Raw genomic sequence first — 17,463 nt, forward strand, 5'->3', positions numbered from 1 at the left:
TTCCTAGTTTCCTTTCTAATCTTTCGAGTTGCTGTTGTCGATTTGATCCCATTTAGATAGTTCTTAAAATGGCATTGTGTTTCAGGCAGAAAATTCCTTACTAGAAAAGCTGAACTAACTTTAATGTAAAGATGCTTTTAGGGGATAATTTGGGCTTAACATAAGATTATTGTTATGGGAGTCCCTCCACCCTCCATGACTCCCGAAAGCCTCGATTCCATACGAAAGAGAAATCCTGTTCTGCGTTTTTCTAGGAAGTGTTTTAGTGATCTGCTTATCCTGCTTTTCTCTTTCAGAGAAATTCAGCATCAAAATGTAAAGTACAAATTCATGATACACACCCAATAAAGCCTGAATTAGCCTTGATATACATAGAATATTTGTTGACTCATTCAAAGAATCGTGAGTGCCTGCTATCTGCTCCCCAAAAGAAACTTAACCATCTTTTGAAAGCACTTGACACATCAAAGGTAACTTTATAGAACACATATGGGCCCCCTGAAAACTGAATTATTCTTAAGATCATAGGAGGAATAAGTAAGATTTAAATTTTATATATTTATACGACTATAATTTTTAGAACCAGAAGGAGATTGAGAGTTTTCTAATATACCTACTTATATTTGTAGACAAGAACACCCAGACACAGATGACTTAACTGATAGTGGGAAGGTAGGGACTAGCTTTAAAACGTTTGACTCCAGCCTTTCTAATAAACAGTGTTTTGTTTGTTTATCCAATCTAATTTGGGAAATAGGACTCAAGTGTATAATTCATGTTTCTCAGAACACATCATTGGCAGTAATGTTAGTTGTTAGACAGAAGCTTTCTTTCTCTCTTTTTACCTATTAAGATGGAAATACTAGCTTCCCTGCAGAGTCTTTGGCAGCTTTTTCTAGGAATCTAGAGTGGTTGTCATGAACTCACAAACCCAGTGCTCTCTACTACCAGGTAGAATTCACCTTTTCCCTTCTTCCCCGATTTTTGCTTTGTTCCCTCACCTCCAGGAACCAGCCACGCGGCAATGACCTCTGATCACTGCTGTTCACAGTTTGGTTGTGCATCAGAGTCTTGTCTTGAGGTAGATAGGGGCAGGGGAAGGAGGAAGATTGAAAATGGTCATCTAGGAGAGGAATAGCCCGGGGGATTGGAAGATTGCCAGGAAAGTGTCCTTTTTACTTGATTGTGTCTTGAACTTGAAGTGATCATGGTTATCGTGATTGTGCACTCTCAGGGACTCATGCTCAGACAATGAGCAGGCAGAAATTTGTGCTCACCAGAGATAGGATTTTGGGTAACAGAGGTGACTAAACTGGGCACCTGACTTTGTTGTGTGTCTGTTTCTCCAATGAAAGATAAATGGGTGGGCATATGCATTGGCAGGCTTGTCTGATGGGCTGTCATATCCCACCAGAGACCCATAACAACTATAAAGGGCAGGGTAGAACTGCCCCATGTCATTTCCAAGGCTGTTAGCTTTATGGAAGCAGAGAGCCACAGCTTTTTCCTTGGGAGCAGCTGGTGGGTTTGAATGACCGACCTTTTGATTATTAGCCAACTACTTAACCACTGTGCCACCAAGGTTTCCACAGTGAATAAGACCACTCATTACATATGCTAAAGGTTCCTCTATCCTCTACTATAGCTGTCAAACAGCAATGACAGAAGCCCCACTCCACACATTCAAACCCGGCAGTGTCATTCCTGCTGTAGGGTGTGTGATTAGGGAGAAGGTAGCAGGCCCGAATGTCTGAGGGCTGGTGCAGAAGAGTGTTCTGTTTATTTCACTTCTTGGTTGAAGAGCCTTTTTTATTTTTTATTTTCTTGCTAAGTCTTGAGTTTTTAGGTCCTAGCACCTTTCCCTAGGAACTTTACATAAAATTTTCTGTGGAGCAAAATCTTTTAAATATATGACCTGATGGCATCCTTATTTGATATTAAGTGTTATTATTGGTTCAGCCTTAAGCAATAACTCTTAAATGTGCTTTTATTTGTTATAAAAATACTCTTTAAAAAATAAGTCTCTTTAAAAAAAGGATATGTATGGTAGGTGAGTAAGGGAAGATACTTTAAATTTTTCAAAAAAAATTTACCTCTTACTAAATTTACCTCAGTTGCCCTTATCTTTTTGATAATTGCAATTGCCGATTCAGATGCTTTGGATTATACTTGCCATGCTAGAATGTTGTAGTGATTTATTAATCAGAATATGACCGTGTCATGGTTATCTAGTGCTGCAATAACTGAAATACCAGAAGTGGGTGGTTTTACCAAACAAATGAATATTTATCATTTCGAAGGCTCAAGTCCAAATTCAGAATGCTGGTCCTAGGAGATTTCCAGTGCTTCTTTCCTTGGTCATAGTCGGTCCCTTTCTGTCAGGTTGCTTCTCTCTTCTTTTATCTCCCTTAAGATAACAAGTAATACAGACTGTACCCCAGGGAAACTGATCTTACCTCTGGTCAGGGCTGTGACCTAAGGAAGGATGCAGCTTCCCATCCCAAATCTCTAATTGTCTGGTCACACCAAACCTTATCATCCCATACCTGCCAAACAACTGAGAACCATGAGCCAGCCAAGTTGAGACATGTTTTGGGGGCCACCATTCAATCCATGACAGGCCTTTACATTTTTTAATCTTACAGACCGACCTAGAATCCATTTTGCTGTCATCCGGTAAAAAACCTCGTAACTTCAATCAAACAACAGCCCTGCAAGCCTTCAGTCTCTACTGTCGATTAAGTATTCATCTTCATCACAAGGTGAGTCTTATTTTCTGTTTCTATATTAGAATAAGAAGGTGAATCTCATTTTCTGTTTCTGTATTAGAATAAGAAGAGTATTGCTAAAGTTGTCTTCATTGTTATTTATCATTTCTTGTTGTCATTGGACAGTTTTGCTCAGAAGAAAAAGTGTATCTATCCATTTTGGAAGACACTGGATTTTGGTTAGAAAGCAAAATTTTAACTTTTATCCAAGATCAAGAAGAAGACTATTTGAAGCTTCATAGAGTCATTTATCAGCAAATCATCCAGGTTGGACTCTTCATATGCAGAAACCTTTTTTAACATAGTTTTATATATTGTGGGTGATAAGTGTTTATAGTGTTTGTGGAATTGCATGCGTTTCTAGATTTCTTACAAAAATTAATGTACTCTGGAAATTTTTTGGTAAATATCAGTTTTATTAGATAATTCATATATGAAATATTAGGAGCATTACCAGGTTGGATTTATTGCCCTCAAAAAAAAAAACCGCCTTTGTTAATATATCACCTTGCTACATCTCTTTCTTTTGCAGACCTATCTGACAGTATGTAAAGATATTGTGATGGTTGGACTGGGTGATTATAAGTTTCAGTTGCATCTTTTACAGCAAAGTCTTAAAATCATGGAAACAGGTATGTTTCTTTCACTAGAGAACTATTTTAGAGCCGTGAATGTTAAAGATCAAGAGTCCTGGTGGCAGAGTCGTTACACATTGGGCTGCTATTCGCAAGGTCGGTAGTTAGAAACCACCCGTTGCTCCTAGGATGAAAGATGGGCTTTCTACTCCCATAAAGAGATACATTCTGTGAAACAGGGGCAGCCCTTGCCTGTCCTATAGGGTCCCTGTGGGCTGGAACTGTCTTGATGGCAGTGAGTGAGTGAGTGTTACGGATCAGTATTAAAGGGAAGGCCCTTTTTCCCTTCCTGCCTTACTTGCACTGTTCTCCCTTCTCTTCTTCCCTCCTCCTGTATTTACTTCGCTGCTCAGGATTCCCTCAAATGAAAGATAGGTAAATGGGTAAGTCATAGGCTTATGCCAAGAAAGGAATTTATTGACTGATGCAATCAGGAAGCTCAAAGATGTTTCTGGCATCAGGCATGACTCACTCAGAATTTCTAATGAGGTCCTTGGCATGCTATTTCTCTTTGGGTGGTTTTACTATTAGACAATAGTGGGTGAAATGCCCCTTAGAAGTCTTGAACCTATTTCCATATTCAAGAAGGAGAGAAAACATGTCACTCTTGTCATTCAGAGAGCACCTCTCATGGGCGTATTCTCCCTGCATCTGCTAGACCGGGGGCTCCTGTGGGGAGTAGCTTGATGCCCCGGTAGCACCACATGCAGAACTGTCGTTGTCCCCAGGAAAGGGTTGTTGGCAGATCAAACCGAATGTTCTCCATAGCAACTTCTGTTCCACAAGTTTTACTTAAAATACTTCAAATACCTGTTTAGGACAAGTGGTGTTTATAGTTATGCCTTATTTAAATGGAATTCTTTATGTTGTAAAACGGGGCCAGTTTCATCAGCTGTGTTAAGCAGTTGAAGAGGACCAATAATATTGTTTAATGTTGCTACCAAGATTAAAAATTTTGTTCCAGGAATGAGTGAAAAGTCAGCCTTGTTCAGGTGTCTTGGTGGAGTTGTGAGGAAGTCAACACCTAAACCATATTTTGATTATTCTGAGATTTATATTAATGGATCCTGTGGGCCAGGTTCCTGAAACACCCTTATCAAGTGGATGACAAAGTGGAGTGTGCAGGGAAGGGAGATGTGAAACCAGGGAGTATCTTCAGCCTAGGGGACATTTCCATGACTCTTTTGCCCTACCGAGAACAGATTCTGGCAAAGAAGAATATTGCTGGCTTGTAACCTTCTCATCCCAGGTCCCGCTGCCTCTGGGTATGATTCCAACCAACCAAATGCACTGTCATTGAGTCGATTCTGACTCACAGCAACCCTGTCGAGCAGAGTAGAACTGCCCCAGTGGGTTTCAGAGACTGCGAATCTTTTCAGGAAGAGAAAAGCCCCCATCAAGTAGATTGCATTATTTATATAGAGCTATTTTGAAATTATTCTTATTACCTATCTCTGTTCTACATTTGATTCTTTCTGAGGGCTATAGAAACTTGAAAAACGGCTATTTAAATTTCTTTCAGCCTAGATATTTGCTAAAAGAGAAATGATTTGATAGAATCACTTAGTAAATTCAGCATTATGTTTGGAAAATCAGGTTCATTGGGTTCATAGTAGACTAACAGTAACTGCCATTCAACTTATCACGACCCTCTCTTAGGACAGAGTAGAATTTCTCTCTCCATCATGTTTCCAAGGCTATAAATCTTTATGGGAGCAGACACCTCATCTTTCTCCTGTGGAGGGGCTAGTAGGTTTTTACTGCTGTCCTGTCGGTTAACAATGTAATGCTTAGCCCACTTGGCCAACAGGACCTGGTAGATTATAGAGTGTTTTTGCACCCAAACACCCTTAGTCGTCTTATGGTTCAGCTCCTGAAGTTGGAGGTAGGGTGTTGGTCCCTCTTCTCTAGTTAGTGTCCGAACATCTGAATCTTTAATTATAAACTAGATTATACAGTGTTTAAGGCATCCAATTTAAGTTTAAACATTATTTTAAAGTTGAGCCTTTTTTTGTAACTCATTTTCTGTTGTGAAATGGCATTTTAGACCCTAATGAACAAAACATTAACAATGATTCCTTTTTAATTAATTAGGTTAGTCTTTAGGGATTGTCTTCTCCTAAGAGCTAAATCTGGTTTTAGTATTAATAAAATTTACTTTTATGAGGAGCTAATTAGAATTTAGATTTCCAATGCAGCTAGTTTCAAATCTGGTACCCTGTCTGAGAAAGTGAGTACTAGAGAAATCTTGTGTGTAACCCAACTGCAAAAATCCAAACTCACAAAAATGCAGGTGTTACAAAAAGTGTTTTTCGAAAGAAACCATGCATTGTACAATAACAGACACTAAAACCAACAAATTCTGGAAAGAGATTTGGTACGGACTATTAAAACTGTGCAGTATGACAGAACATTAATAAAATAACAATCTTTAAAAGTACCAGTACCATTTAAAAAAATGTTACACATCTAATAAATATAGGATTTTTATATTAAAACAGTGCTACTCTGAATTATATTGATACTCCCCCTCGTCCCCCCATATACACTTTGCTTATAAACTAATTTACTTTAAAGAAGCAAGTGTTCTATCCAATCGATAACATTTGGGAAGCTTTCAAAATCATCTTCTGTAATATGTTGTGAATTTTGACATTTACAAAAATTAATTCATTGTAGTTTTTTAACTAGTATCTGTATGTATTGCTTAATAAGGCACAATTAAAATGTTTTAACTTTAGGGATTTTTGTCAGTAAGCGTATCTGTTATTTATTGGTTCTCCCACATCAGCACCTTTCCCTGTGCCTCCTTCCCCACTCAGCCCAGCTTGAAGAGATATCTGCACAGACTATCTTGTGTGGATAGATCCTTTACTCTTAAGTGGACCATCTTCTCTGATTTGTTAGCATTTTCTTTTTAAATGGATCAGCATTCTGTTATCTCCTATTCCACTTTTTAGGCATTTTTTTTTTTCCAGATAACATATATCTGAAGAATTTAGATCTTTTTGTCTTCTTTTAAGAGTAATTTTCTTTGAAACTTCCGTTTTTAGTCATTTCATAAAGTTTTGTGAAACCATGTGCTTTTAGGAATAAACTGGAGCATAAGGATTTTGCCAGTGCCCCCCATTTTGGGGGGCTAGTGTTAGTTTCATATTTTTGTTTCAAACAGAGCTTATTGTAATTAGTAACTTATCTTATAAACCAAAGTATTTCAACTACTATCTCTATTTCTTATGTAAGTTCTTGATTATGATCCACACTGACTTGTCACCTAGATACTCTTATCAGATAATAAGAAATGTTCTTTAAATTCAGACATTCCAGGAAATCGCACTTCCAAATTGCTGTGTACTCCTATGTTCTTAGTTTAGTGACTCAATCAAATGCACAATTACTATTATTGGAAGGTATTCAACCTGTATATAAGGGGAACAAAAGTTTTATTTATTTTATACTATTTAAATGAATCTGATCAACCTAGCTCTTTGGTACCTGCTTATCATTTATATGAATGGTCTTCAAAAGGTTCATGGCAAAATGGAAATAAAATATATTTTTTAATCTATAAACTTTATTTCTCAACATAAGATCTTTCAAGGTCTAGGTACTTTTGTAAACGATAGTATCAGCCATTTAGTCCATCCCCTAAGAACGGAGGATCCTGGGAATTTAACTGTGTTAATGCCATCTTTTTAAACATTATGAACATTAATTGAAAAAAAAATGGGCACCCTTTAAAGATTTTTTGAGATCAGGACACAAAAAAATGAGCCAAATCAGAACTGTAAGGCGAACACTTAATTTTCCATTGAAACTTCAAAATTGTGCTTGTTTAATGAGAAGGATAGCCAGAATTATGATCGTGGTGGTGGATTTGGGGGTGAAGCTTTACTGGCCGTTTTTCTGTTGTAGCTCTGGCTTACTTTCTCAATAAGCAGATGTTATCCATTTTGGCCATCCAGAAAGTTGAGGATTAAAATGCTTTGAGCATTGCAAACACTGTTGTCGTGATCTTTTTCCTTGATGGGTCTGCTTCTGCATTGACTAGACCATTTCCGCCTCTTGGCGATTGCTTTGATTGTGCTTTGCTTGTGGGATCATAATGGTACAAGGGTGTTGTGTTTAAATTCTTCAAACAAATGCTTCAGGATCATGACCCACCAGGTTGAAGTTTCCCTTGAAAGTCCTGCTCTTGTCCGCACATATGGACACAACTGTTTTGGTGTCCATCGAGCAGAGTTTGCTGAACTTCAATTTTTCCATCAGAATGTATAAGCTCAACCAGTTGATCTGTCTACAGTGCTGGTGATTGTTTCTTCTTTCAGTGAGCAGCCCTTTCCATTAGGGCGGAAACAAGGTTCTTCCCTTCAAAACTGGTGTGGGTGGTGTGCTAATCAGTGCAGGATTCGTTGTCAACATCATCTTGTACCTTATATAATGAGTTCTCCATTTGTGAACTTCTGATTTTTGGGGGGCATTATTCCCATAAAATTTTTATAAAGTGTCAATGAATTTCCCATTCTTTCACACAAGCATTACTATAAATTTGATGTTTGTTTTTGTTTTGAGTTGTAGCAGAATCCATAACACTCTGATAAAGGACTGTTTTTCAACCTGATATCTTTCTAAATGCCTCACACTGGATTCTGCTCAGCCATGTTATATGACAAGCTAGCACAAGTTTATTTCAGTGCAAAAAATTGAAATCCACACATAGTTTTTTTTTAGTATACATTTTCCATGAGCTTTTTGAAACCGCTCGTATATGTAACCTACCATAAACACTCATGTTGGTGAAAAAATGCGTGATAATTTCAACTCATTACATGACCAGATAACTGATATTTCCAATTTTCTTTCTAGTGAAGGGATTTTTTTACGTTTCATTACTTCTTGGCATTCTAAAAGAGGTAACTGGAAGAAGATCTTTAATTCAAAAATCAGATTCAAATGAAGACATTGCAACTCTGTTTGACACAGTCCAGAAAGTATTCCAGACTATGTTGGAATGTATTGCACGGGGCTTCAAGAAACAACCAGAGGAAGGCATCCGGGTATTCATTTTTTATGTAATATAATAAGTTAAATGATAAATATTCATTGGATGGAAGTATGAGTCACTGCCATGGACTAAAGTGTGTTGAAGTAATGTCTACTTAAATAAAGTTTAAGTTAGCTTTCCTTATGATGTCAGGTTATTTTATGAAATATAGTTAAGAGTATAAGAGGCAATAGCTTATGCTTTCATTTCAGGTAGTGCTTTACAACATTTTCCATAAGAAGGGACACGTAGAAAAATGATAATATTTGTATTTGTGATTAAAAGTCACAGAGGGCCAAGAGGAATAGCTGTTCCAGACTGCACCCATCTGGCCTGAGGACTATGGAGGTTCACTTCTTTGCATGTCTCTTTCAGTCTTGGAACTTGTCTTTACTAGTACAGCGTAACAAACTAGAACTGATAAAGTACATCTGTTAATGGACTAATGAGTGTTACATTATTATTTTATAGACTTTTCCAAATAATGTAGAGCTTTGAGGGTGCTAGTTTTGTCTGTTTTTAGAGCTCAGACTTCCGTTTGGGGATCCTGGTGGTGCAATGATTAACATACTTGACTGCTAACCAAAAGATCTGCAATTTTAACCCACAATTGGCTCCATAGAAGAAAAGACCTGACATCCTGCTTCACTGGATTACAGCTGTATAGATTCAAGCCTAGGAAGCCCTATACAGTAGTTGTACTCTGTTTTATAGGGTTGCTGTGAGTTGGAATCAACACAGCAACAACAACGGCCTCAAGTTTATGGAGACTTTCCACAGATGCAATGTGAACTCTCATCATAGGTTACCTTCCAAGCACCTATTAATCTTCGAATCTTCTCCTAATTGGAAATGATAGTCACAGACTTGAAAGGGCGCCTGTGGATTGTCTTTGCTGATTGAACTCAAAACCTGCTGCTATCAAGTCAGTTCTGACTCATAGTGACCCTATAGGACCAAGTAGAACTGCCCCTTTGGGGTTTTGAGACTATAAATCTTGAAAGGAACCTGAAAACTGATACAAATGTGTCATTATGTAATAGGAACTTACCTGCTTTTTAGTTGTCACCCAAATGATTTAGTAGTTAACCATTTGGTAAAAACCAATTCAGGGTCCACTATAAAGTGAACCACCATTATTTCTAGGCATTTCGTGACTTAGAGTACATTGTAACCAAGTAAGTTGCCCATTACGTCTCAATTAGCATGAGAATTTTAGTGGTTTATTTTTTATTGCCTTAGTTCTGCATAATTTTGAGGTGGTGCATGGAAATTCTGAATTAATCCATCATGATGTAAAATTTCATGTGGTTAAAATGTAAAAGTGAAGAAACGAATAATATGGAGGCATGCATCATCTTCCTCTTAGAATTAGGAACTGTAATCACATTTGTGTGCAATTAGATTAAATCAAAATGCAATAGTTAAAAAAACACAAACAACTATTGACCTTTTTGTCAGATTTGTTTATATTCTTCAAAGTGTTATGCATATTTCTGAACAAAAATCATATTGTCACCATAGCCATTATTGTTTAAGTAACTCTTAAAACATGAATGAGCTATTCTGCAAAAATGATTTCTTAGAATGTGTAAATGAGAGGAAGTGTGTTTGTGAAATATTGAAGACTTCCAACTTTATTTTCTTTGCTGATGGCGATCATTGAAGATTGATGGCCATATTTTCTTGATCTCATTGAGTCTATTTGAAATGATTTTGGTTTTGATTAATTTTTGTTTTCTTCACTTAAGAAAGATAATGGGCTAGTGTGTTTTCAGTTGTATGTGTGTTAGTTTTATTAGTTGTATCATGGTAGATATGAGTATGACTTTATAATTATCTTTAGAGCTTATGTAAGGTTTTAGGAGATGTGTACTGGGGCCAAGTTGATAAGGGTGATTAATTTGTGATGATAAGGGTTGGATTGCAATAAACTTATGTGTTCATTAATTTGTGATATAACATGGGCCATTTCTAATTTTTTTAACCTGTTCTTTTACTACCTGCTATGTCACTTCACTGAAAATCCATTGCCTTATAGTTGATGTCTTATTTTAAAGTAATTGATGTTTTTTCATGTTTAGTTTTCCTTCTTTCTTTTTATACTTTGGTTCTCGAGGGGCAGTTTTTTGTTTTGCTTTTGGGGCAAGAATGTTTATACTAATAGTTATCAGAAGGCTGTAGTCATATCATTTCTCTTTTGTGCTGGTGCTTGTGGATTTCTTTTTTTTAATTTTATTTTTATTATTATTATTTTGCTTGTGGATTCCTATCAGCTTGAGTTGTACAGAAGAAAGGAAAGCAGTGGGCACTGGGAAACGGGCAAGTAAAATCATGACATCCTTGAAACCTGGATGAGAAAGTTGAAATGGTTATTCTTACTCTTGGTTTTGTTGGAGTGTTTTAACCGTGACTTTTAGCTCCACTAAAAGGGAATGATCTGTTTTGTTGTAGTTACTTTATTCTGTTCAAACACCTCTGCATGAGTTTATAACAACCGTTCAGTTTTGGCACATGGATACGCCTCTTCACAAGGGAGTGCTTTCTACGTTGATTGCTGCACAGGTGGTGGAGATAAGTCATAAACTACGAAAGGTAAATATGTTGATGGTGAGATTACTGTGTGGTCTGTTGTCGTTTTGGACTATGAAAATATGTAAGGACTTTGAAACTTTTTTCCAAAGTGTTTTCTAAGAACTTGAAGTTGAGTGAAATAGTTTGTGATGTGGTTTCTTATTTTCTAAGATTTATACCTCAAAATCTGATAGCTAATTTGTATTTTGTTGTCTTATGACCATTGTGAAAAATATATTAAAGATGTCATCTCTTATAATTATAACCTAATCTGTGCTTACATTGTGAACATTTCTGATTCCTGGTTTAGACAATGTGTTTATGTATTTATAAGTATTGAGTGATGTTTTCATATAGGGAGGAAAATAATTGGCTCTATTTTGGGTGTCTAGAGTAATAAGGTAAAAATACCCTTTGCTATAACCAGTTTAACATTTTAAACACTCATTTTACATTTAAAAATGTTCATATTATTAACATACTTTAATACTTGATTTTTTAAGTAAAAAATTTAAACGTTTTTATTAATGTTTCCAGTTTACAAGGCATTATGGATGCCATTTATCTGTCAGCTAAACTTAATAGTTGTTAACCTTTAGTCATGTTTGTTTTATCCACCAAGTACTTTTAAGCAATTATAGACATAGCATTTTAGCCATAAATACTCCAGCATGTTTCCTGAAAACTAAAGACATTTTCTTGCAAACCAAAATTCAACTATTGCTGCTAACAAAACTCACAGTCATTCGATAATATCACATCATATACAGTTCATTTAATGTTCTTTAGGGATATTTTACATTTCAAAATCCTTAAAATTTAGAAATTAGTGATAGTATTTATTATCATAAATATCCGGTACTTCTGAAAGCTCACTTATAAAATAATAAGCAAAAAATATTTAGATATATAAAATATCTAGGGTGATAAAGCTAATCTAGGGATTTATCATCAACTGAGTACTAGTTGTAGTTAAGGTGAAAAGTTACATGTTTTTATTATTTAATAAAATAAAATAAAAAACAAAGCCAGACCACTACCATTGACATTCAGGGTTTCAGAGACTATACATTTTACTGGAGTAGAAGGGCTCAGCTAGTGGATTTGAACTGCCAACTTTGCTATCAGCAGTCCAATGCTTATGCAATAGCTTCACCAGCGCCCCTTCGTTATTTAATAGTGAATCATTAATTAAACTGTGTACATTAGCTTTTCAAGAGAGAATAATAGTTTTATGGTTGTATAATTCTGAAATAATTTGTTGATTTGCTCTTAATTATTTTCATGAAGAGCATGAAGGGTAATGTTTTGAAAAAATGTTTATAGTAAGTTCACAATTATTTTTTGCCTTTATTGTAGTGAATTTCAATAAAATTTTATAGATATAACTAGTAAATACCTCATGATAACTTAAAAATTTTCAGAACCTTTTTTAAGATCAGTTCTTTTATAATTGACATCCCTGAGGTACCAGGGATACCAGGTACCAGGTACCAGGGATACTAATACTAAATAAGTTTAGTATTAGTTGAGGATGCTAAATATGTAGCTTTAGAAATGGAATTTCTTTGCAAATTTAGAATTTCTTCCACTTTATGGCAGTAACTTTCAACTTTCTGAAATAGTTTTTTAAATCCATTTTTAAAGCTGTAGATAAATATCTTTAGAATAGGTATTATTCCACTTTACTTGGGAATATTAAAATCATTTGTGAAAGCTTAGCTGTTGTTTAGCTTATGAATGGAAACAATTTTGTTCTTTTGAATCATGGGTAAACATTAAATTTGTAGCTGATATTTTAAAACTATTTAAGGAAAATTATAAACTATCAGAATACTGATACAAAATATATCACAGAAGGATAAAGATCATGGACAGTGATATGAATGAGAAATACCCAGCACAATTAGTATTTTCAAGTCTTAGCTCCTGTGTGGCATTCTCTTTATAACTGCTGGCCCTGATAACAGGGTCTCTTTGACAGCACACACCAGCACCAACACCCTTGAAAATAATCTGTGAGTCTCTGCCACCATTTGTTTTTCTTTGGTTTGTTTTTAATGACATGCTGTTGCCATTGAGTACCTGCTTCTGCACCATGTCCATGGTCTTTGATATGTTTGAGCCCATTGTTATGGCTGCTCTGTCAACCCATCTCATTGAGGATTTCCCTGTTTTCACTTATCCTCTTTGTCAAACAAGGTGTTTTTTTCTAGCAATTGATCTTTCCTGATGCGCTGTCCCAAGTAAGCCAGATGACATTTTGCCATCCCTTTAAGAAGCATTCCTGGTTTTGTTTCTTTGAAAACATTTATGCTTTTGGTTGGTGTTACTTTTTTCCCCTCCCATTTTAATTTATTTGATTATTGAATATATACAGCAAAACACACCAGTTTAGTAGTTTGTCTGTGTACCACTTAGTAATGTTGGTTGCATTCCTGAAGTTGTACAGCATCCTCATCCTTCTACCCCATTAGCATAAAGTCACCGCCCCCTAAGATTCCCTTCTAATACTGCAAGTTGGCTTTTGTCAATTTGATCCCAGTTGGATAGTTGTTAAAAGAGGTACTACTGAAGGCAAACATTTTTAACCAATTAAGCTAACTTACTGTTTGGTTTTAAGAAGACGTCAGCTTCAAGTTTCTGGAAGATACCCTAAGTAAAATAAAATAAGCAATTGACCCAGACTCAAATTGCAAATGATTGATTTGAAACTTATTTTGTTCAGGCTTCGGATATAGACGAGCTTACTCTACCAGAGTGTCTTGCAGACCTTCCACCGTTTTCAAGATGTTTAACAGGAATAATAATAAAGACTTCCAATGTGGTCAGGTAGTTTTTTTCTTTACTATCATCACCTCTTATTGTGGTTCTATGCTTTCTTAGCAGCTTTACTTTATTGTTTTCACTCTAAAAAAGTCTTGAAGGTTCAATTCTATGAGAAATATGTTTTATTTCGCCAAATTTTTTTTTTTATTTCGCCAAATTTTATCAAGGAATATACTGTTGTCCTTATTTACATTAAATTTACACAAAGTGAAATTTTAACTTTCTGTAAAGTATATTCACCTGACTATGTTTACCATACTATCATTCAGAAAGAAACATTTAAAATGCTAGTGTGCGATACTGACATTTGTTAGTGTTACTTAAAGTATATACTTCAAAACACTCAGCTAGCTTAAACCCTAGTATAATTTTCAGCGAGCTCTCAATTCTTAATTCATTTGTCTAATTAGTTGCACCTTGATTGAAATTGTAACTTTTTTGTTTTTTGTTTTGGGTATGTGGCAAATACAGAGGGAATGACTGATTATAAATTTAATAGTTTTCAGCTCTCTACTTATGGAGCTTTAATAGCAGATACATTCAACTAAGAAATGTAAATGTATCATCTTTGATAACTGAAATGTCAAAGTATACAGGGTTTCAAACAATGTTGCTAGAAAGAGAACAAGTATGGAGAACAAGTATCACCATACTTGTTCTCTTTCTAGCAACATTGTTTGAATTTAATATCTTCCTTATGAGGCTGTCTGTTCCTGTTAGTAATAAAGCCTCAGAAATTACCCAAAGGGGTAGTTCTACGTTGTTCTATCTGAATTGGAAGCAACTCGTTGGCAACTGAATTTGGTTTGGTCAATTACATGATTTGCGCACTTAGGGTAAAAATATGGGAAAATTTAATATGCCATGGTGATGTACCTTGGCTATATTTGTCTTTCTATCAACTATTTAGTATATATTATTGATTAACATCAGCTATTTGTTAATTTTTTGCAGGTCATTCTTAGATGAACTAAAGACATGTGTTACTTCTGATGATATTGATAACATTGTGTGTCTTACAGCTGTTGTGCATATTATTTTGGTGATTAATAAAGGTTGGTAACATTTTCTCTCATCATCTGGGCTATTATTCTTGGGTGTACCTCACACAAGGAGCTCTGGTAATGCAGTGCTGCTGACTGAAAGGTTGGCACTTTGAACGCACCCTATGGCTCTACAGTTTTAGTCCACATTTTTCTCCCACACTATCCAGGGCATTTTACTGTGATGCCTTACAGAGTAGCCAGTATTGGTAGCCAGAGACCATCCAGATGTCATGTCTCAGGGCCTTGGAGACTGATATTCACATAGGAATGTGGGCACAGTTCTCTGGTCACTTTTCATGTAGAGCAGTTGAGGGTGGATTGGGCTGGTGGTAGCCTCTGTTTGTCCTTGACAGAATGGTGCAGGATATGTGTTGACACTTGTCCATTTGGCAAGCTGACAAGAGGGGTAGGTGTAACTCAGTATTATGAATGTGATTGCTGTCTCCTTTTGGGTGGGATTTTTTTTGTTGTTGTTAGAAAAAGAACAAAAAAACAAAATCCAAAAAAAGAATAAAATTAAAAAACAAATCTAAATGAAAAACACCAAAAAGAAAAACATGACAGCAAGGGTAGGGGTAAACAGAAGAAAGAGAGAAGAGAAAAGAAAAATCAAATAGAAACAAGGGAAAGAAAGAAGAGAAAAGTGGGGTGCTAAAGGGTGACTGACAGGTCTGGGCCATCCTGTCCGGGATAATGGTTCTTTTCCACAAGGAGGCGGTGGGTCAGGGGCATTCGGTGCAGGATGGCATACTCTGCTGGCTGCAGAGACAGCAAGCATGTCCCCAAACACATTTAGTGCCCCATCTGAAGGGTTGCACTTTATGCTCAAGTGGGATAAGAGTGGCATGAAGTTGTGTCACCAGCCACTGTGGGCTGGGGTTTGGAGTAGCCATACTTTTGGTCTCTAAGAGTATGTAGGAAGTAAGGAGATGATACCATTCTGTTTACCAGCTTCCAATGTAGGTGCTGGGGCAATATTGGGTGAGTAGAGCCAGTTTTCTGCCTATCTCAAACACTTGAAATAATTCAAAATGATCATGCTATTCCAAGTCAATTGACAGTTCACTGTTCCATAGTGTTGCTTCCATTCTCATTTTTCTCATTTTTATTATTGTAATCAGTATCTGGTCTACATTTTTATATTCTCAGTTGGAGCTCTAAGGTTATAGGATTATCCATATTTGTGTCATTTGATTCTTTAATTCTTTGTTGTAAAAAATCTGGATAGCATATCTGCCTAGTTCACAATCTTTATGGAAGTCTTAATACATTTTCTAATTTGATTTTATATCTGCTAATTTTGGTATGTTTTGGTGGTAATACTTAGCCTAACTGCTGTTTTTCTTTAGCCTCAACCTTGCCTATTCAGAATCACCTAGCTAGTTGAAATGGTACTGGGAAAATAATTGGAGATACCTGTAAATGCTTGCCTCAGTATAAGAAAGAGTAATAATATACAGGCTTAATGCTTTTTAAAAAAATTTGTAAATATTTTATTCCGTTTTAGTGATGTTACTGATTTCTTTCTATAGTAACATAGATATTGCTTCTACCAAAATAACTTCTTTTTAAAACATTAAGGAACTAGATCATGATGTAGACAGGCCTTCAGCACAGACTTATGCTAAGGGCATAACCACTCAATTGAGATCTGAAGAACGAGGGACGGTTCACCAAATAAAGCTGTGAGCATGGTAGTTGGGTGCAGAGGAGTTCCTAGCACTTAGTGTTTCCTCAACAATTGAATGACTGAAATTGAAATCGTTTCGTTTTCTGATCCGTTTCATATATGTTCATTTGACTTTGACAACATTCCTGTGGGAGGAAATGATTAATAGTCATCCACAGATCAATAGATATGTAACTAAAACGGGGAAGGATAAGTAAGCTCAATTCTATAGAAATACTCAAAGGTATAGGAATGTATGTTTTGTAAAGTGGAATTTTTTTCTCTCAATATAAATGTTTTATCTCTTATTATAATTTTCCAATAGGTAAATATAAGAGTTTAAAAGTAAAGGAGGTGGGAGCCGTTGTTCAGAAAAAACTAAAGACGTTCATGGAAATAACTTTGCAAGAGGATAGCTCTGAAAGGTAAATAACTAGATAAATTCCAATGCATTTATCCACAAAGACATTGTTTTTGTCTTTTGTGAGTGAGAGTGTGAGTAAGTGAAGAGTGAGAGAGGGAGAGTGAGTGTGTGAGAGAGTGAGTGAGAGAATGAGTGAGTGAGAGAGAGAGTAAGTGAAGAGTGAGTGAGTGAGAAAGTGAGTGAGTGTGTGAGTGAGTGAGTGTGTGAGAGAGTGAGTGTGTGAGAGAGTGAGTGAGAGAGTAAGTGAAGAGTGAGTGAGAGAGAGTGAGTGTGTGAGGGAGGGAGAGAGTGAGTGAGTGGGTGAAGTGAGTGAGTGAGTGAATGAAATAAGAGTGAGTGAGGGAGGGAGGGAGAGACTAAGTGAGAGTGAGTGAGAGAGTAGGTGAGTGAGAGTGAGTGAGTGAGTGGAGTGAGTGTGAGAGAGAATGAGTGAGGGAGAAGAGGGAGGGAGGGAGGGAGGGAGAGTGAAATGAC

General features: G+C 36.2%; 1 protein-coding gene across 3 annotated transcripts in view; it reads left to right on the top strand.

Annotated features, from left to right (window-relative positions):
- NCAPG2 (non-SMC condensin II complex subunit G2) overlaps positions 1–17,463 on the top strand; it is a 71,288-nt gene that overhangs the window by 46,457 nt on the left and 7,368 nt on the right. For all 3 annotated transcript variants that reach the window (XM_045290058.1, XM_045290059.1, XM_004702336.2), the window contains exons 19-27: positions 297–470; positions 2,646–2,762; positions 2,895–3,035; positions 3,301–3,400; positions 8,270–8,460; positions 10,902–11,042; positions 13,750–13,853; positions 14,805–14,905; positions 16,891–16,990. In XM_045290058.1, coding sequence (XP_045145993.1) covers positions 297–470; positions 2,646–2,762; positions 2,895–3,035; positions 3,301–3,400; positions 8,270–8,460; positions 10,902–11,042; positions 13,750–13,853; positions 14,805–14,905; positions 16,891–16,990 — 1,169 coding nt within the window. The remainder of the gene's footprint in view (positions 1–296; positions 471–2,645; positions 2,763–2,894; positions 3,036–3,300; positions 3,401–8,269; positions 8,461–10,901; positions 11,043–13,749; positions 13,854–14,804; positions 14,906–16,890; positions 16,991–17,463) is intronic.

This window comes from Echinops telfairi, unplaced genomic scaffold (genome assembly GCF_000313985.2).
Source record: "Echinops telfairi isolate 266 unplaced genomic scaffold, ASM31398v2 ScPeMD7_31;HRSCAF=116, whole genome shotgun sequence".
Classification (NCBI taxonomy): domain Eukaryota; kingdom Metazoa; phylum Chordata; class Mammalia; order Afrosoricida; family Tenrecidae; genus Echinops; species Echinops telfairi.